The sequence below is a fragment of the Calidris pugnax genome, unplaced genomic scaffold (genome assembly GCF_001431845.1).
Source record: "Calidris pugnax isolate Ruff unplaced genomic scaffold, ASM143184v1 scaffold24, whole genome shotgun sequence".
Taxonomy (NCBI): domain Eukaryota; kingdom Metazoa; phylum Chordata; class Aves; order Charadriiformes; family Scolopacidae; genus Calidris; species Calidris pugnax.
In genome coordinates, this window is record NW_015090922.1 from 18,251,115 (window position 1) to 18,272,529 (window position 21,415).

Consider the following 21,415-nt stretch of genomic DNA (forward strand, 5'->3'; position numbering starts at 1 on the left):
TCTTTCATATCCAATCTTTACGTATCTGTTCTGCTTTCACAGTTCCAGCCATTCAATCAATTGATGGAGCATTATCTGTTCCAAGAACTTCCCTAAAGGTTTCTGTTCTGCTCTACAGTTTTATGGGTTTTATACCCAATGAAAACTACTGTATGTGCTTAACTCTGGGAACAGGCTAGAGCTATTTACTCAAGCAGAAAAGTGTTGTATTAGAGTAAGAGATAACTTGGGAAGATAAGAAAGGAGTCTTTCTGGCTTTCAGTACGACATGGAGATATTTGAAACAGTGTTGTGTAGTGAATACATTGTCAGCCAAATGCTTTGGATTCTGGCTGTGCTGGTGACTTCAAGGAAATTAGCACCTTAGCCTTGAAATATTGTCATTGTGCTGTAGATCTGTGTGCACAATGCTAAGTAACTTAGTCTTAATGCCAGCAGAAGTAGGATTTTTTTCTACAAGGTTTCAGTATAAAGTCACTGGAGGATCTGCCTTGTAATTTTCTGGGGAACCTTCTTAATTTAAATATCAATATAAACCTGATTATTTTTCCTCCCCTTCCTTTATGGGAATTCATCCTTGTTTAATTTTATTAAACATTTTCTGCTGTGTTTGTGACCAAAGCCCATTGGCTGCTCTGTCCTTAACTTACTGTGGCGCAAGTGCTTGTCACATACCTGGAAGATACAGGCTTGGCAGGATGTTAGGCACCTGAGAGAAAGAATGCTCATGCAGAGAAAGCTGGTGGAAAACACTTCCCTTTTGTTCCTATGCCATCTGGAAGGGTTGCCCAGAAAGCTTCCCTGCAGGGCATGTTGTTCTGGAGCGTAGGTACAGCTCTTCCTCGCTTCTGCCAGAAGCAGAAAGATGAATGTAGTTAAGTCTTGGAACAAGTTGCAGCTCGACACTATGCCCCAGCAGCTATATACATGAATGAAGGGAAGGAAAAAGGAGGTTTTTTACCAAGAGACAAAGGTTCATTTAGGAATCTCATTTTTCATTAGGGTAATTATTTTGAAGTCTGAGTGTAATTTCTGGTGGCACTTTTCATTACTTGAATTGAGTTATTTAAATTTCCTGAACTGCAAAAATTAATAGCTTCACAATTTATGATTTTTCTCTGTAGAAAGAGTGAAAAAGTGTAATTAAAAATGAGATACACAGTAGAATTAAATTTTTGAATTGCAGCTTGGAAGTTTTTCACAGAGTATAAAGCATAAAAGAAGCATGAAGTATTGTTTCATGCTGTTCTGCAGATGATTGCAAATCATACCTGCTTTATGAAATCAAAATTTGTCTTAAATCTTGCTTTCTTACCAGGAACAAGGGTGTCTCACACCACATCTCCACTTCAGTTATCATGAGTAGACTTGTCCAGATAAGCGGAAGGTGTTCTGTTAATCTTAGCACGGAAAACATGATTGCGTGAAATCCCATTCGTTATCATGAGAGGTCCAGAAGCCCATTTCTGCCTGGTAACTGTTATGCTCTTACCAGAGCTCAGGTTAGAAGAAGGGAAATTGTGGAAATAAAATCTACTTTTGTAGAACTGTCCTTGCCAACAAAAGGTGATCCATCACTGAAAATATACTGATAATATCAGAGGATAAAAACAATTCTGGAGCATCCTGCAATATACACACCGTTCTTTCCCTAGGGGATATTAAGCAACCCTAGATGCAACTCAAGACATAACTGTATAGCGTGGGAATAGCCATCTGACACCGTGTCCTGCTCAGCTTTCTCAAATAAATGACACTGACCTGCTTGGAATGAATCCTCTAGACCAGTAGTGTTTCTGTCTGGTGTAGTGCCCGCTCCTTCCACCACTCTGTCTGAATATCATGAGGAAAACTTCCCCAGGAAGTGCTTAGAGTGTTGCAGCTTAGGCTGTCTTTTCCTCCCCGTTGTTCTGAGGCACTGGGGATGCAGAGGCGAGGAGAATGACACTCTCCATGGCTTTCTGTTGTAGACAGGTTTTGTTTTCAAATCCTGCACCCTGTATGTCACAGCCTGATCCCTCGTGTTTAGTTCCATGTTTGCTACCTCCCAAATCTATTACTTAGTTAACGGGCAGTGAGGAGTTAGTATTGGACATCCTTTGTTTGTCCAAAGTTTTCAGGAAAATAATTGCTCGTTCTGTCTTCAGCCTGTTGTGAAGGTAAGTTTTGGTCCAGCTGCTCTCTGTTTGATGTTCCCTGCTGCTGATGTGAGTGAACCTCTCTAATACTGTGTGGATTCTTATCACCCTCATCCCGACATAACTATCTGCACAAGCAATGTAAAATCACCACCTCTCTTTTCCTGGAAATCAGAGACCCTCTGCACAGTTCCTCCCCAGCTGGAATCTTCTACGCTTCAGACATACATTTTCCTCCACTAGCTCTCAGTCAGTCCTGCAAATGACTCCTGTATAGGTCTGCAGTTGATTTATGCACCTTTAATAAGTCCCCTGTGCATTCACTCACTTCCCTCCTACCTCCGCACATGTGCAGTTGAAATGCCTTGACATCCTGTATCTTCTGAGTTGACTGTATTGGTGGATCAGTGTTCCCAGACATCCAGCACAGATGAAGAGTGTAGGGAATTGAGACACTCGTTTGATTTGGTTGGCTCTAGCTTTTTGCTTTCAGGTTGGAGCAAGATCTGTTCTAAGTATTAAAGGACAGGGCAACACTGACAAAACCAGGAATTTCTTGGTTAGTGGAGCTGAAGTGTCTGAAAGTTGGCAAAAAGCCCCAAAGGAGGGCTATCAAAGCATTAACCACGGCCATCTTAAATGCTCCAGGCTGTTTGTACTTAAGGCTAAGCTTGTTTTCACCTGACAATTAAGTGAGTTGGCTTGGCCTGAGTACAAGTGACTGGAACATGAGAAAACTTAGCTGCAAAAATGCAGGGCGGTAAACAGCAAAGTTGTTGTTGAAACTTGAATCACTGTATCTGCGTTGCACCATATCGAAATAACGGCACCGTTCAGAATCCAGCCCTGTTCTTCATCCATGAAAAAGCTAGATCCCTCTGCAGTGTTAGCCCAAGTTGAACTTGTCGTGTGGGAAAACAAGAGGTCTGAGTAAAATTTAATCAAGCTAAAGATGTAACAAATGCAAATGTTAACTGTTCACTTTCCATGGCTAATTCCTCAACTTTTGTCAGGTAAAATGTAAGCTCCCAGTTGCCTAGTCTCTGCTTGCTCTGCCTGGATAATCTCCACCAATTTCCTACAGAGAGGTGTACGCATCAGTTCCTGCCACTCACAAGAACATACTGGTTCTTACGCAAAACCAGTTGGAATTTGTTGTTGTAAATTTGCAGTTAGTTACACTGTGCCATGACTATGTTGGTACTGACAGCTGTTGCGCAGATCCTGGACTGACCCCCTCTCCTCTTTCTAGTAGCGGTTGTTTCTCAAGTTCTGATGAGTCTTATTCCTTATTGTTATATTATTGCTATTTATTTCAGCAGCTCTGAACTGACTCCTGCTGAAGCCACCAAGTTTAACTATTAGCTTCACAAGGAATGTGATGTTACATTTCAATAGCATAAGCATATTCCATATCGACTTTGCTAGCTCAACCTACTTGCTTCCCCTCTTTGTTATGTAGTGGGGTGGTCTGACAGCTACTGCCTTACCAAGAAACATATGCTTGTCCTAATTTCTCCCTGTGCTTCCTGTTTTGGGGGGTGAGGGGGTTGTTGTTTTGGTATTGGTTTCTTTTTAATCCCTTACCTCAACTTGAATGAAAGATGTTACTAAAATTATGGGAGATGGATTAATTGTGTGCATGTGCACATACACGGAGAAAGCAAGTGTGAGATGACATTTGGCTTTTGGCTTCCCTGACCCACTGAATTCACTAGAACGTGAGCATGAAGATTTTTAAAGGAAAAATCTTGTTTTGAATACAGCTACTTAACTTCTCTGTGCTTTATTTCATGAAGAAAGAGCAATGTGGATTTGTCTAGTACTGCTATGGTGACAGACGTGTTGGTGAGGGAGGCAGGAACAGTGGAAACACAAAATCTCATGAGATCTGCACAATTTGCTGTTAGATGTGACCTCACCTAGTTTTGAAAATGTTCCAATGAAACAGATGAAAAATGGAAACACAGGATTTAAAAAAAAAAAAAGCTAATTTGCTGAGTTAGTCTTAATTTCCTTAAAACTTGGGACTAGCTTACAGTGGGCAGTCAGAAACTTTTGGTTCCCTATTCAATTGCTATAAATACTTTTTGTAGGGATCTCCAAGAATCTCTCCAAGAATGCTTTTGTTATGCCAACTTTTGGCTCCATTAGCACTGCATCTTTTGACACTAAGATAGCAGGTCTTGCTATAAAAATGTGCTTGTCAACACTGAAGAGGGAGTCTAGACCTCAGCTGTAGAAAGCTGATAAAGCAGAAAAATACCTAGAAATGAACGGGAAAGAGGGACAGTGTGGCAGCATCTCTTGATGGTATGAAGTTGCTCTTGGCTTTTACCCAGGGAGGACACATGCTCTGTATCTACACCATGTTCTACTGGTCAGCCCTGGCCACGTATAAACTCCATGGGATATCTTTGGACACTGTGCCTGCTCCACAGGTCCTTAGCTACTTCTAGTGGGTCTTCCAATTTCACCAGCTCAACCTGTACTTAGAATCCCGCCCCCTTAGGGAGAAACTCCAGCTGAAAATATCCCATATCAGGAGGGAACCACTGTTGGTCAGCCTGCCCAGCCTTCTATCCTACCCAGCTTTTGCTCCCGTTCCTCAGAGTTAAGGAAAAAATGAAGGTCTTCTCTAAGCCAGGTCTGAATCATAGAATCGTCCAGGCCGGAAGGGACCTCCGAAGGTCACCTAGTCTGGCCCCCCCACAGTCAGCAGGCTCGTGTAGTAGACTGAGGAAAGAAGACAAAGCAGGGTGAGGATGCTGCTACATCGTGAAGACTTGCCTTATATATGCAATAACAGCCACCCTTTACCACAGGATTGCCTTGATTTTTGTGAGAGGTTGCTCAGTCAAGGGCACGTTAAGGCCTGTTTGGCCCTGAGATTTCCTTCCTGGCACTCCCAACTATATAGCAAGGCCAAAACAGCAAGAATTGGTCCCAAGGACAGTGTTGGAGATAGAGCACTAGGAGTATATCTGCCAGCACTAGATATAGGAGGGGAAAAAGAGAAAGGAAAACCAGGCTGTGGGCTTTTAAGGGGGCTTTGGCCCCCCTTAAAAAATAAGGGGAGGTGGCAGAAAACCGAAATGCCAGAGGTAAGAACATAGCATAGGAGATTTTTCAGGCTGAGAAGAGATTAACAGGTATTGGAAGAAAGCGAAAGACATGAGAGAATTCAGATCGATGGTGAGATGAGCAGCAGGGAATGTTCTTGGCGAGAAGCATGAGGAAGTTGAACAAAGATGGCAAGGTATGAATAAGCAAACAGAGCTGGGAAGTGGTAAGGGCAGGATTAAATCCAGAAATGGGAAGAAGGTGGAAAGTATATGAAAAAAAATCTAAAAAAACAGTACTTTTCAAATCAGAAATAATAATTTTTTCTTGATGTTAGAAATACATAAACTAAGCAAAGGCAGTGTAAGAATAATTTTATTTAGTATTTTGGTAACACAATGATACATCTCAAAATGATCATAAAAGTTAGCTCGCTTGACAACTGCATACATTCTAAATGGGTGCTACTAAATTTGAGTGACTTCATGGATTATATAAGGCATTATTTGACCAACAGCTATATCGTGTGTGACCCCCTGACAGACAAGAGCAGTGTGAATGGACATTGCATTAGTAGCCAATGCATAGTTAAAGCTTTTGGAAGAGTACAAAATTGCAAAAGCCATTTTTATTAAAATATGAATTGGTGATCCTTGCTTTAGAACAACTTGGCAGTTGTAGGTTATGCCCTTTATGTTTTTTTTAATAATGATATTTACTAAGGTACAAGGAAAATTGTCTTGCTAGTATTTGATCTAATGTAGATCTCCATATGAAAATGCCGCGTATCTTATAAAGCTCTTCACAGGTATAGGCTAAGTTCTGGGATATCACAAGCTTGTACATAATTCAGAAAACACCTGAGATTACTCCTTGTGTATGTAACAGAAAGCTATTTTAGCTCTAAAAAAAAAAAAAAAAAAAAAAAAAAACCAAATTAAAAAAATAGCATTCAGGAAACTAAGAAGATCAGCAGATATGATGAAGGCTGATAATATTTAATGTTTCTCTTGTTGTTTTTTTTTTTTTTTTCTCAGAACATAGTTCAGCTGACTTTAAGTTTCAAATGTGTAATACTTTCTTGCAAATGGGAAAATGATATTTACTAAGGTACAAGGAAAATTGTCTTGCTAGTATTTGATCTAATGTAGATCTCCATATGAAAATGCCGCGTATCTTATAAAGCTCTTCACAGGTATAGGCTAAGTTCTGGGATATCACAAGCTTGTACATAATTCAGAAAACACCTGAGATTACTCCTTGTGTATGTAACAGAAAGCTATTTTTCTAAAAAAAAAAAAAAAAAAAAAGATAGATGCCATATGAAGTCATAGACTTTAAACAGGTACGTTACTATTGTGGGTTACGGAGCAGTCTTTTTAAGCTCGATTCAGGTTTTTAAAATCAGTAGGGAAACTTCTCCTTAAGATCAGGATTGTGTCGTTAACCCAGCTCTTCCCAATGACAGTGTGAGTTCTGCCACTGCTGCCAATGTGACAAAGACTGGCCATCTATCACAAGACCCAGTGCAAATCTTTAGATCTCAGCTTAGGTCTCAGCAGAGCTACTTTAGCGTGTAGCATTGCACCCTTATTTTTCTAGCTCTACTAACACCTTATTCAGTACTAGGCTGAACGTGGCAAGTCATGTGAGGTACTCTCATTTCTGATGGATTTCCTGTGTAATTGAAGGTGATCTGCAGCTCCAAAGAAATGCCCAACACTTTTCAAAACCAGGCATTTACACAGGATTGTTTGCTTCTTAGGGAAATACACGCAGCTTTGTGTATACAAACATTAGCCAGAGGTTCAAGGCCATAAAGTTTCATGTGTGTGTGTTTTACTTTAAAATAATCAGTTGTTGGGTTTAATTTTAAATCCTTTGCCTCAAAAAAATTTTTTTAAAGTACCGGTTCTTCAGCTAATGGGTACATTAATTAGGGCATGTAATGTTAGTTTTCCTTCTGAGACTTTGTTCCAAGCAAATTGTACTAGAAGTACAAAGTTGATTTTTGGATATACCATTTAACTCAACCTAACAGAATGCCGAGCGAGCGGGGGTGTACTTGCTGTGTGCTTTGCTTGTGGCTTGAAAGTTTTAATATAAACGCCCCAGATTCTCACTTCTAAATACCTTGGCCCATGTGGATTTTACTGGACTTACCTCTGTGCCTAGGAACAGGGATATTAACTCTTTACTGGAGAAATACAAAATTCAGTTATACTTTAATAAAACTTCCTAATTCAAATATCTACTTTGTTCATGAATATGCTAAGGTTTGTATCACCCTTGCCATGTGGTGACATATCAAATCTGATTTTTCAAAACGTAATGAAAAGTTACTATTACTAGGACATTCTGCTCATTCTCATACGAAATATGAATTTTATTTTCAAATGTGCTTATAAGCATGTCTTTTATTTTTTAGTAATTTATGTAAACACTTTGGAATACTAAAGGAAAGATTTTACATTGTCATTTTACCAAAAATCATTTGAACATTTATTATTGAGGCATTAATGTATACCCCAGCAGTCAGAACACAGGAGCTGCCGTGTGCCTATGGCAGTAATGTTCTGAGCAACCCTTATTTTAAAAAAAAAAATTATTTTAAATAAGAGATTTCACTTTGGGATGTGGAGTCACTGAAGGCAATCTTGAAGTTAAGGCATAGCGTGTGGACACACAGAAGGGATTGTACAAACAGTTCCTGGAGATGCTCCAACCAGTCAGTAGATACTTTACAATGGTGACTTCTGTGAACAAGCTAGGAAAGAAAAGGCTTACTTTCAAATCGCATATGCTTTATCATTTAATATATTAAACTGTTCCCCTGGCTCTCATTCTAGAATTAAAATGAGGACTGAATTATACCTTGTGCAGTTTTCCTTCCTGGTCTTGCAACTTGTAATATGGGCTATTTTCCAAAAAGATCACCAGAACAAACTATAACTTATTTAAGTCTAAAAAGAGAGAGAGGGATTATCTGTAGATGCAAGGTTTGTTGCTTAGGCATTTGCTGGCAGCTGATTTTCACTGGCTGCTTTCTCTGCTTGCAGTCTTTGGACAGCCTGATCGAGCAAATCCATAGTATCTCTAAGTGTAACATTCAAGGTAAATGGCTTAGGTTTAATGGTCAACCCATAGGTAAAGTCCATTTTGGGGTCCTCGTTTGGATTAGCAGTAAAATTGCACTGATGCACCAGTATGGAGGTAAAGAGAAACAGCTGCACCTTGGATAACTCCTCTCCAATACACCGACGTTTTCCCAGTGAGAAAATCATCACACTACTAGTAAGATCTTTATTGATGAATCCATTCTCATCCAGGAATCTTGTTGGATCAAAATCCTCTGGGTTGGACCATTTTGCTGGATCGTGATTCACTGACCACTGATTAACAAAAATCACTGTGTCCTTGGGAATGAGGTAGCCCATTATGAAGGTGTTGGTTGTGGTGGCATGTGGGATAGTAACAGGCACAAAGCTGCTGAAACGCATGGATTCATATAAGAAAGCCATAATGTAGGGTAAGTGAGGCTGATCTTCAGCACAGGGCAGACGGTCTCTTCCAACAATCCTGTCCACTTCTTCTTGCATTTTAGCCTGCACGTTCGGATACCTGTCATTTAAAGTCAGATGTGTGTACGTACATAATGCTTTCAAGAGATTTTCTTAAAAATAATCCTTGCTGTAAACATTTTTCACAGAACTTCACCCCCGCCCTAAATAATGCAGTTTGAGCAAAGTTTAAATATATTGCAGGAATGTGTAGACTTTGATGGAAAGGTCCGAGAAAAGTCCAGACTTCCCATGCAATGGTGTCAGGTTAGATTTGCTCAGGTATCACTTCAATATTGCATGTAACTGATTCTCAACACTAAAAGAAGGAACTAACTTAAAATGTGCTGAAACTGAATATTCTGATCCAATTTTGAGAATTCATTCTAAAACTAAAATTACTCATCTCTTGTAAATATTGAGCTTTCTTTGGGAATGATTGTTTGGTTTTCCAGCTCTGTATGTGACTTCTAAAACTTAGCATGGAGTTTATCACTAGACATATTGCATATAAATGAAACGTCTGCAGATTTTTATACTGAAAAAAATCCCTTCTAATAATTGTCAGAATAGCTTTATGAACATCCCACTCTTAGTTTGTGTATTCCTTTTCTAGTTAATACCAAAATGTTTTCCTTGTGATGTATTTTAGGATGACTGTCTTGAAGTCTGGATAGTTTGGAAGACTACACAGTAACCAAACAAGATCAAAATATTAGTAAATTTTGCTTATTTTCTTTTGCTTGTCTAAAAGCACGAGTTCCTCCAAGGCGCCTTTATTTGCTCTAAGTATTCGAGTTTGGTTTTCTGTGTCCTTTACCTCCGGCACCAAGATCTGCAAGTTGAACACCGGGCAAATACAAGAAACGGGGAGAAACCCACCGATCTTGCCAACACCGGGCACCGTACCCTTAGCTCGAGGCGGTGCGTATTTGCCCGTTTTTCAAGAAGCGGCGGAGTAGCCAGGGTCTGCCTAAGCCCACAGAGCGTGCGGGTGGTGAAAGAAAAAGCCGGGGCAGACGGACATTCGGCGTCGTGCCTTTTCCTACGAAAGCACCTCCCCGAGCCGAGGTCTGCCCGCGGGAAGAGCCGGTGCCGGTGCCGCGGCGGCGGGGGCCGTGATGGCAGCGCCGCCTGCCCCGGGGATCTCTGCCTTCCCCCGGTCACGCAACGGCGATAAAGGCGCGCGCTGCCGGCAAATTAACATAATAGCGGGTCTGTAACCCGGTGCACGAACTCTTTATCTCGCTTAAGCAGCTGTTATCCCGTTCCTATGATCTCCTTGATCTTGACCTGGTAAAATCGGTTACTCCCAGGGTTTACTCGGCTGCCTTTTTGCCAGCCTGTCTTTACACACCATTACCCCATCGCCAAAGTAGGGTGATTTGTTTTGTTGGGTTTCTTTTTTTTTTTTTTTTTTTTTTTTTTCCCCCTTTCTTATCTTTTTCTGGCCGGTTTCCCAGAGCTCCCGTGTTAGTTAATGGGAGGTGGCTGAGGTTCCCCGGCACCAGACGGGCGACCGGTCCCTCGGACCCTCTCCCGATGGCCGCCCCAACGGCACCGCTCCCCCCGCACCCAGACGTTTGGGCGCCCGTTTTGGGCCGGCTGCTGCCGCCGGGGGAGCCTTCCCGGCGGGGACTGTGCCCGTGGGGCACCACGTAAATGAGTTTTCTCCCCCCCCTCCCCGGGCTGACCCCCGGGGCGGATGAGGCGGCGGGGTGAGGTCCGCCCCGGCGGCCCCTACCTGATGAGGAAGATGAGGAGCCACTGCAGGGCGGTGGAGAGGGTGTCCTGGCTGGCGCCGAAGATGTCGGTGACGGTGGCGGGCACGTGCTCGAGCTGCAGCCGCGGCTGCTCCCGCTGCAGGCGGATGAAGGCGTCCATCATGTCGCGGGGGGCCGCCCCCGGGCGCAGGCTGCGCTGGTGCTGCAGGAACTTGCCGCGCACGAAGCCGTAGAAGTCGCGGTTGAGGTCGCGGAAGGCGCGGTAGGCGGCGCGGACGGGGCTGGGGAAGCGCTGGAGCCAGGGCAGGGCGTCCACCAGGCTGCCGGCGCCCACCGCCCGCCCGAACTGCTCGTTGCGCCCCACCAGGCGCAGGAACTCGCCGTCGCCGTGGCTGTAGCGGCGGCCGAAGCAGAGGGCGCTCATCACGTTGGCCACCGCCACCACCAGGACGCGCGAAGGGTCGAGGAAGGCGCCGCCGGCGGAGCCGCGCACCAGCAGCGCCACCAGCGCCCGCGCCTCGCCCACCAGGTGCCGCTCCAGCAGGCGGCGGGTGGCGGGGCTGCCGGTGGAGAAGGCCCGCACCGTGGCGTGCGCCGCCCGGCGGTGCAGCTTCCACAGCTCGGAGTAGCCGCCGAAGGCCAGGCTGCGCCCGCCGGACACCAGGCGAAAGGAGGGGAAGGGCGGGCGGCCGGCGAAGGCGGCCCCCTGGCGGACGAGGGCCTGCCGGATGGCGCGCTCCCCGTTCAGCACCACCACGGGCCAGCGGCCCAGGCGCAGCTGGAAAACGGCGCCGTAGGTGCTGGCCAGGCGGGCGAAGGAGAGGTGCGGGGCGCTGCCCAGCTGCGCCGCGTTGCCGATCAAGGGCCACGGGAAGGGGCCCGGTGGCGCCCGGCGCTGGCCCTGCCGCCGCCGCCGCTGCTGCTGCAGGAGGAGCTTGCCCAGGTGGATGGCGGCGAGCAGGCAGAGGAGGAGCAGCAGGGAGCTTTGCAAGGGGGGGATGCCGCGCAGGGCTTCCCCGAGCCTCTCCAGAGCCATGCTGCAAGGGAAAGGGAAAGGTCAGCGGGCGGCGACCCTGCCCGAGGCCGGGAAGATCCCCGTCGCCCGCAGGCGGGGAAGACGCGGGGTCCCGCAGGGGCGAGGGGACAGGGGCGCGCTGGCGTGGCGGAGGGGAGCGCCAGCAGCCGGCTCGGCGCTCGGATTCGGGGAGCTACGCGCTCCTCCTTTGCCTCAAGCCCGCCCGGGTCCTGTGCGAAAAACAAGGCATAATCGATAATTAAATGGCAAGCGTTCAATAAGGGCTCAAAGTCGTATTTGGCGGCGGGGCCGCTGCTCTCTCCCCCCGCGGTAGGGAAAGTTTGCAGCGGGGGACCCAGAAGGTCGCGACTGAGAGAGGCAGAAAGGGAGGCAGGAGGATGCTCTCGCCTACGAGCCTCCGCAGATGCAGGCAGCTGCCGTGCGCTGGAGACAGGTTCATCCCGGCGCTGCACATCCCTCCTCCCGGCGAAACGAGCCCCTGCGAGAAACGCGCTCCCCGCGCTGCCGTCGGAGCTTCCCGCTGCTCCAGAGAGGAATCCCCCGCACATGGCCACGGAGCCCCCTCTGTCCCCAGCCCTTCCCTCCTCCCCGCACCTTCGCGCCTGTCGCGGCAGCGCAGGCTGGCGGCCGGCAGCCCCGGGGATGCCCGAGGTCCCGGCGTGGCCGGGCTGACCGGTCCCGCTTCCCATCCCCGCTCCTACCGTTTGCTCCAGCCTTTCTGATGCAGCGAGGGGAAGAAGGGGTGAAATAAACGGGCACCTCGGGCGCCTGTAGCAGAACTGACCTGTTGCACGCTGCTTCCATCCGAGACCTCGGGGAGGATGGAGAGGAGCCGGCGGCAGCTCTAACGGGCAGCTCCGGGAGGAGAGCGGCGACGGCGACGTTCAGATCCCGGTCTCTGGGAAGCTCATTAGGAGCCCCAGTTCCTGTCACCCGGAGCTTGGCAGGTCATGTGCAGGCAAATGCCAATTGCACCCGATCCCAGCGCAGAGTTATTATCACCTTCCCAGCGCTTTAACCCTTCGGAGCTCGCCCCGCCGGCAGCCACCTGCCCGGGCTGCCGACCCCTGCCTCCCACCCGCCTGCTGGGCTGCGGGGACGGGATGGGGCCACCCCAGCCCGCTGCGGGGATGAAGGCGAGCGGTTCAGAGGGCGCGGGGAGGACGGCCCGCTACCCCCGGGCTCAACGGGAGCTGGAGCAGCCGCGTCTGGGCGCCTGGCATTGGTACTCGCGGCTTTAAATCCGCCGGCATCCGCGGTGCGGTGCGGTGCGGGCGTGCCGCAGTCGGCTCCGCTGGCCCTTCCCCTGGCTGGAGGGGTCGCAGCTATTTGCCAGCTGCCCTTGGGCCCTCGCCAAGCGGAGGGGCTGAGCCGCGGACGCTTTTATGGCCGGGGCCAAAAGTTGTAGCGGAGGAGGTGCCGGGAGGGGAGCGGGGTGGCGGGCGGGCTCGCAGCCCTCTCTGCCGGCAGGGAAAGTCGCGCCTGCATCTTGGGGGCTGAGGAAGCCGGAGAGCTTCCCCTCCTCCGCCTGTCGCCTCCCCGTTGCGTGCCGAGTTTGCATTGCGTGAGCCGGGGCTGGAAAGCCTCCAGCCATCTCCTCCCCGGGCCCCTACCCCTCCTCGCAATACCTGACACCGGCTCGGGGGGGAAGGAGGCAGGGAAGCGCCCGACCGGCCCCGCTGCCCCCCGGCCTCGACCCGCGCTCGCTGCTCTCCCGCTCACGGCGCTTTTTTACGCTTCAATCTGGCACCTCCGCCTGCCCCCGGAGAGCTGGCGAGCGGCGTGCGGAGCTGCAAGCTCCCCCCCGGGGGAACCGGGGCTGCAAAACCCCCAGGCGTCAAGGAAACCGTTCCCCGAGAAGTCAGAAGGCTCTTGCTTTGTTGTCGTCGTTTTTGCTGTACCAAGCAAAATTTTAAAATACAACGTTTTTTTCAGATTCTCTACAGTCACGTCATGAGAAGAAAAGAAAGTGTTTTGGTAGCATTTAGGGATTAGATGAAATTAGATGCTGGGAGTCAGCCCAGCTCAGGGTGTGAACCCAGGTCTGGCCAGGCTGCTACTGCTTCTGTCTTTGCTTAGAAGTGTCATCCTGGCTGCTGTCACTGTCCCGGGCTCCTCCAGTCAGCAGTACTACCTCTTGCTCAGACTGGCATCAGCCAGATCTCTCTGTGTGCCTCAGAGTGCACTGTGCTTCTTCCTGACATTGCCAAGTGACAGAGGTGTCAAAATCACTTTTTCCGAGCAGCCCCAGAAAAAGTGACCTTCCCTCTTCCCAGCCCTAGCTCTGGGGTGAACTGGAAGGATCCTGCAGCCCAGCCCAGCACAAAAAGGAGCATAGATAACTGCATCCCTACGGCTTTAAGGTTAGGACATGCTTGGAGAGAGACTAGGTAGTTTAGTCTCTCCATCACTATCAGAAGGCTGAAACCAAATGTCCATGCTGTAACCACTCAGATGTGGCAAAGTGGCCTGTCCCACATTGCTGGCCACTCTTCTGTCTTTCATCGGTCACATGTCAAAGAAGAGACACGGGCTTCTCCCCACAAAGAGTGTTCTGGCCACTGGATCTGGGTGGTAAGGGCTAGCTTGGGTCAGTTACCTGAGATCTGGATTATAGTCCTGGTCATTTGCCATTGCCAGGAGGCAAATTTGCCGTTTTCCTGGTGACTAAGGTAATCAGCTGCCTAAAACCCAGGCATTGCAGGTCTTTAAGTCCCTAAATGCTTTCTTCGATGCAGCACTTAAACTTGTTGTTTTGCAAAGTGGGAGATTGCTTTTTGGAGCAAGCAGAGCAGATTACATTCCAGCTCCCATGTAAATCTGAATTTATAAAGAAACAGTGTCCCCAGGGTGTCCAAACTGGTTGCAATTGGTAAGAGGAAGAACACCTCAGCATGGGGCTGCTGGAGGTGACCTACTGCAAGTGACTCTGCACCCACCTCACTGTTTCTCATCCGTTCAGTGAGTGAGCATCAATCCAGTGCACTGTAGGCTTTGCATCCTACTCACATTTTTTCCTCAACATCGTACTGGAAGTGGGATTGCTTCCTGGATGCTAGCAGGCAGTACAGAGGAAGGAGCACATTTCCACTATTATGAGCTGCAGATTCACAATTTATGGCCCGATCCCAGGAATTACAAGTCCTGGTGCATTATTTTTTTTTTCTATTTCACTTCTCTTTGGTCTTCAGGAGTTCTGTTGCTATTAGGTAGGAGAGGAAGAATAATCTATTTTAGATGTTTTGTTCTATTGTGGTAGTACCAGCTGGTCCCCTTGTACTATGTGCTGTACAACCAGGATATTTATAGTCTTGATTTACTATTGCACCTATTATAGCCTGAGTATTACTTTGACTGTATACAACGAATGTTCACCCATTTTTCTAGGCTTTCATTCTGGGTGACCTTGATTAGTCCCTTACAGTCAAGCATAACTTGGGTGAAGCATTTTATCACATCAATGAATTGGTGTGATAGAAAATGCAGGAAGTGAGTGATCAGGCTCTTGGTCTCTTATATTCCACAAATTGCCCTCCTGCCTACCTCTTTATTTACTCTTCTAGCTTCTTTTGTTTCTTGAAGTATAGGAGCTCAGAATTTCTCTTAGATAACGTGTGTTTCTTTTTTCCCAGTCCTAGTGACTTAATTGAAGCCAGTTAGTTTTGTCAGGCATTGAAGACTGAATCATTGAAAATGTATGCCACCTAAAATGAATTGTTTCTGAGGCATAGAAAACCCTACTTGATGTAAAATATGGAAGAGAAAAGGAGTTGAAAGGGCAGAAGTGGGTGCGTTTGGGATTAAGGGAAAGGAATTCAGGCCTAATCTGTTAAAAATCCTGATTGATTTGACAGGAATGCCAGACACAGGGGGTTGGCAGAGTCTGGGGAAAAATCAGTACCTTTGCAACTCTGAATTAAGGTGCTTTATGTATGTGGACAAAAGTCCTGCTTGTGGAGGTAAAAGTTTGATAAAGGAGGAGGAATTATACAACCTGGAGAGTCTTCACTTGCTCTTTGAGAGGAAGTTTTCATATCTCTGCCACGGTTGCCCCTCTTCCAAGGAAAGCCTGTAACCCCTAAGAGATTTTTTACAAGTGTTAGTAATCACCTAAATAAGCGTTTGCAGACTCAATTCTAAGTTTTCCTTCTAACTATGGCAGATGTCATCTTTTCTTTTGGACGCTGGCAAGGTCCTCATAAATCCTCATGAACAGCAACTGGAATTTCTCAAGGTCTTGACCTTGTTCCGTTTTCTTTCCTTACCTTTTCCTTTTGCAGCTTTCCATGGAGAGCCCTCCCACACTGGGTTTCTCTGTCTCTTTACCATACCTGGAACCATATATCTTTTTTTCCTCTCTCTTAATTTTACAGAATCTCAAAATGGTTTATATGACAGTTAAGCAATGTTTTATCCTGGGATTGCTTCATTACAGAGTTTGTAGAAATTGTTTACAGTTTATACGGTGATCCAAGCCATTCTTCATTAAATAATCCCTTGGAAGTATTGTTCCTGATTGTCTGTTTCTGAGTGTTGCACAATACTATATAAGATGAAGAACCGAGTATCATAACTGTAAAACACAAATCACTTGGAAATTTAAACAAATGCAATATCCTATTGTTTCAGGCTGCTTAAAATTGTACAGGCATTCTGTACCTCTGTACATTGTACAGGCATACGTACCTCTGGAGTTTGACTAGTCTCAACAGTACTGCTGTAAATCAGGAAAATCACCATCAAAACAATCAGATTACAACCAGAATGAGAATCTGTAAGCCTCCATTTTTCCAGCAGCTCAGGTTATGTTCACAGTGCAATCCAGCATGATGCAGAGTTACCACTACACTTTAAGTTTCCAGGAGCAGAAGGTCTGCACCAGGCACTCAGTCCAGACCCAGTGCCACACAGCGCCAGCTCAGCAGCCACCATCTGTGCTTGCTGCTCTGCCCCATAGAGATGTGCCTGCTTGCTCGGGTTTATCTACACCGTACTGAACTGCTCAGTGTTAAAACTAGCCTGAGACTGGAGTGCCATGAGTGTGGATGATAATGAGCTCGTGTCTGATGCAGGTTCCTGGTTTTGCTCAGCTTGGCAGCTTTCTTGCGATGCCAAGCATGAGATATAAGCAAAATACAAGGAGCCACATCCTGAGAGCTGCTCAGAGTGCCAGGCATACATGGGACTCAGCTGTAGCTCCGTGATTCAGGGTGATATACTTAGGCCACTCACTGTGGCCTAAAATAAAGCATTTGTGGTATGCTTTTTAAAGCATATGTATTTGTGGTTACATATCACATTCTTAACCTTCATTAACTTGCAGCTTTTCTTGGACTTTCAGTCTTCCCTGCTTTCCCACTGACTTGCCAGCTCACATTTTCAATTCTTCCTTGCTATTGAAAAGCCTAAATTGGGCTCCTAATTCTGAGCCAAATTCCCCTAGCTGCTGTGGGAAGGCAAGAAACCTCCCAGTACTGGCTAGGGCTCAGCTTGGTGCTGGTCTGAACTGGAGCCTCTCCATCTGTTTGCATTTTCCATGTTACTTGCAAATTAAGGGCCTACATTGCGGTCTGCTTCCACACAGGTAACACACAGGTATGATTACAGAAAATGAGGACATAGCATTATACTTAATTCAGGCATCAAACTTGATTATGAAATTGTTTTAATTTTGCATTGCCAAATTCCTACACCATTTTTTCCAAAGTTTGCTGTCTTTTCTTGACAGTATCAGATGAATCCACATAGCTAAGTCTTTCCTGAGAGGAAAACAAAGAGCTAGTCACTCTGTGGCTTCCATTTGAGAAGGTTTTTTTAAACTGTCTTCTGCTCTGAGGCAAAAGAGCAAAATCTAATTTACACATTGTTGGAGACTCATCCATGGCAATTTTGTGTGTCTTTTAATTTATACTAAATAAATGCTCTATATTAAAGTACTGTGAAAGGACTGCTTTGAAGAAGGTGGACAAAACAGCAACAGTGAGGGAAGTTTAGATGCTGTTCAAGGTGTGCATTATTGTATCTGTCCTCAACCTGTGACGTGGGCAAACTGTTGTGCCTGCTCACTCTCCTTGTGGAGCAAAGGGGCTCTCTGGGGCATCTGGCAGCTTTCCATCCTCACACTGTTTCTGAGGTTTGCACAGCCAAGAGCTGTTTTGCCATGATCCATCTTTATTTTGAAGTACAGAAAACTTACAGTCTGTATGATGTGCTAGAGGTCACTCTAAAGCTTAAAAATGATAGCATTGCTTAGGGCCAATATTGTTAACATGTTAACAAGCAGTAATATTATATTTCTTGTTTTCCAGGCTTTATTGGGTGTTTTATTAGTAGTGGTGATACAAAGTTTGTAGTTTGCTTGCTTTACTAGTTCTTAAGAGTTTAGAAAATGCCAGTGTGCTTGTATACTCAAGTGTAGTAGTGGATGCTCGATCAAAACAGCCCTGGGCTACAGCTGAAAACAAAGTCTACCTCACCCATGGGCAGAACAATATTCTGTAGGTTTGAAGGTTTTGAAGATTTACCTGTGAAGTTCTACAAAGTCTTTAATACAGATGTGCAAAATATGATTTTTTCAGAGTTTGGAAATTTGTCCAAATTTGAGTGAATTATCAAGGCACAAATGTGGGAGAAAGGGCATTACCCAGACAAATGTCAAGTCTCTGCTTTAGAGCTTGAGGCTACAATGCTTTTCAAAGAAAAGGCCTTGTTTTAATAGGAACTTGTTTTCCTTGTTCTCCTAAATGGGTTCAACTGGTTTTGGACTGAACATTTCTAAAAATTACAATGTGAAACATGGGTTTTTCAGGGATAGAAAATTTCAGGTCAAACAAATAAAGTTAGACAAAGTTATAAGTAATGGAGGACCTGGAGTTTCCAGCTAAGGGTACTCTGTACAAGTAGACACCATGACTCTTATGCGCAGAGAAGATAGTGAAGCACAGATGGTAGGAAGAAACTTACAGTTCTTTGATGAGAACAAGGGTTTTCCTATCTTGTGTCCTAGATGTCCTAGACGTTGATTTGCCCAGCCCATGAATGTTGAGCTTACCACTTCCCAATCAATAATTTCCCATGATACAAATAGTGATCATTTGGGTTCTTCACTTTGTATTGCATATGTACCACTCTTTGGTGCCTTGACAGCCGAACAACTCATCAAAATGTTATAATAGGCAACACAGTTTAAATCCAGTAATCTAGAGCATTCCAAGTTGAATTGCAGAATTCTCCTTCCTTTGGCGAATAAACCTGGTTATGCAGTGGGGGATGCAGGTCTGATCTAGGTAAGGGAGCTGCACAGACATGTGAGCATTACTTTGTCCCCTGTTATGATACCTTCAGTCTTGCTGCTTAAGGATGTTCTTGGACTGGGCTGCAGACAGAGTACTTGTGAAAGTGATGCCAGGGCTCTCGTAAAGTGTGTGTACATATATGTGTGTATATATATATATGTACTTTCTCTTTTGGAGTCAGACTAGGACTGTTGCTGAAGCATAGTGTAAAATGCAAAAGGCAGGCCTTGGGACATTCAGTGTTTTCACTTGTGCACACTCAGTGTTTTCACAGGGCTGGCAGTGGGTCTCTCCCCTGTTTGGGCTTCAGTTCTAACTTCTGAAAAGCCTGTTCTGCTTACCTGCATGCTGAAGTGGATACACCAAACTTGCTTGCACAATTAGGTGTGGACTCCATAGGGTCCGGTATAATTTCTTGTCCAAAGGATTGAAATTTAATAATGGCAAGCTTTCAGCATTAAAAAAAAAAGTAAATAAAACTATCCTAGTACTGCTTTTTTCAGGTTTTCAGGTGCTCTGAGATAGTATGTGGTGCTGGCCACAACCTCATAGTCGAGTTGGTAGCTGAACCAAACAGGAACACAATAATTTGTGCTTCATGAGGGCTTTCCCTGGCTTTTAATCATGAAGAGGCAGGCCTTTAGCTGAGATTTCCCAAAGGAGATTCATGTCACAGACCTAAGAAATTTCATGTCGGTCAAGGATTTGCTTGTAAATGTCACGCCTTAGATAGCCCTGCTCAAATGAGCGAGGGAACACACTCGCACCCCTTCTCCTTTCCATTACTGCAGGTCAATAAAATGGTGAATAATATTTGTGAATAAAGCTGCAGAGGGATAGATTTCCCACCAGAAACAGTGGTTCTGGCTTTGCTGAAGTATCCTGTCAGATGCAAATGCGTGAATCCAAACCAGGACCTTCAATGATTTTGTTGCTGAAGCTCAGCTGAGGAAACAGTTGCACATCCCTCTTCAGGAGAGCATTCTTGGCTTCCTCTGCTCTGTTGTGCAAGACTTTGGTGTATTTGCCTCCAGCGGTAACTGCATTTCAGTGGTAAATGCAATGACTCAAATTCTAGGGACTGGGATGTATGTGGGTAATACTCTAGCCTATAAAATTATTCATGCTCTTCCCTGGGGTATGGGAAATGGGAGTTGTTTATTTGCACATGTTTTAATTTGAAGAAAGACTTAGAGAAAGTATATTCAAACCAAGAGGATAAGGGAAACTCCCTTTGTGGTATCTGTGGTCAGTGGTGGAAAATTGAGCTTAGGAGATTTTTACAGTATTCCATGTAAGGGCCGCAATCTTGATCAAGGCAGTTGACAGTTGACTCCTCCTGTAAGACAAATAACAATAAAGATTTCCTCTAGCCCTCAGTAAATTCAGCAGGGAGAGAAAACTCTCTTGACACATACAGATTGCTCCTAGCGTTTGGAAGCAAACCCAAGGAAGTGTCTGTTTCTGAGCCATTCAGGTCTTCTAACCTTCAGCAATGGCAGATCAAAGACCACGAGGGAAACAGACTGCAGGTGCCAGTCAGGGCAGGTTTTGTCTTGTCACAGCGCCCTGGGAAGAGGCATTTGCTAATGTCTGTTAATCTCATGGCACGCCAAGGGAGAAAGACAGAAAAAAATTGCCATAAATTCTTCCCTTTCCCAAGCAGCCCACACCCAGGCTCAGGGTGGCTGCACGAAGGCTTGCTGGCTGCCTCCAGAAGGGAGAACAGTGCAGGAGCCTGTGCCCAGCCGGGGCAGAAGGGTGGATTCTGGGGTCACCCTGTGGGGTGCTGGCTCTGTTGGGAAATAGGGGATGAAGCAGTTGCAGAGGAAGTGCTACGCTGGAGGTGCACCCTCATGGCAAAGGTGAAAGCTGAAGTGGCTGAGACCATGAAAGCAAAGGTCTCACAAAGAAGAAAGCCCAAATCCCTCTTGACCGATGTCCTCTCCCATAGAAACACTCTCACCCTACAGTCAAGGAGGAAGCGTAAAATGTTGTGCGGCGCCATGGGGAAGAAGCAGCAGCAGTGGAGATAGCAGGGTGCTTTACCAGATGCAGGGAGAAGGCAGGATTAGGCACAGCTTGGGGCGCTCTAAGGGATGGCTTTGGCCAAAAGCCAGGTTTGCCCCTGACTTTCTTTTGAGGTGTAAATGGCATGCAAGCAGGCTTCTCTCAGTGGCTTCCCTGTGAAGATAAATAACCTGATTCCCCGGTTATTATCCCCCAGCTCTCCTCCCCTTCCCTCTGACTGACTTTGATTATTGTAACTTTACATGCGCTTTTAATTTGCGTGCAGGCAAGTACAAAGGCACAACCGGATATACCTGTTATTTGCCAATGACCTGAAAGAATATAGTTTATGTTAAGCCTTGGGTTATGGTAAGGTTTGCACGCGATTCCTCAATATACATGCTGCAGGCAACTGATGGATGGAGGTGATGGAGGGTGGAGGGAAGTTTTAAAGTGACAGAACCTGATTTGATTCCTAGTTAATCTAGCAGTAATGTAAAGGCCTATAGTGCAATTTTGTGTAGATCCCAAGTCTTGCCCTCTCTTCAGGCAAGGGATTCATGATCACGTTATCCGCGCTGTAGTTTGT

At 46.1% G+C, this 21,415-nt stretch overlaps 1 protein-coding gene across 2 annotated transcripts; it reads right to left on the bottom strand.

The window, feature by feature from the left end:
- Positions 1 to 7,600: 7,600 nt before the first annotated feature.
- LOC106892855 (cytochrome P450 1B1) lies at positions 7,601 to 13,035 on the bottom strand. 2 transcript variants are annotated; one of them, XM_014950401.1, is made up of 3 exons: positions 12,306 to 13,035; positions 10,506 to 11,522; positions 7,601 to 8,822 (listed from the first exon to the last, which is right to left on the bottom strand). In XM_014950401.1, exons 1-3 carry the CDS (start codon positions 12,323 to 12,325, stop codon positions 8,210 to 8,212), a joined length of 1,650 nt encoding a protein of 549 aa, XP_014805887.1. In that variant the 5' UTR covers positions 12,326 to 13,035; the 3' UTR covers positions 7,601 to 8,209. The 2 variants fall into 2 exon arrangements, with proteins under 2 accessions (XP_014805887.1, XP_014805890.1); XM_014950404.1 differs by having other exon boundaries at positions 10,506 to 11,730.
- Between the last annotated feature and the right edge of the window lie 8,380 nt (positions 13,036 to 21,415).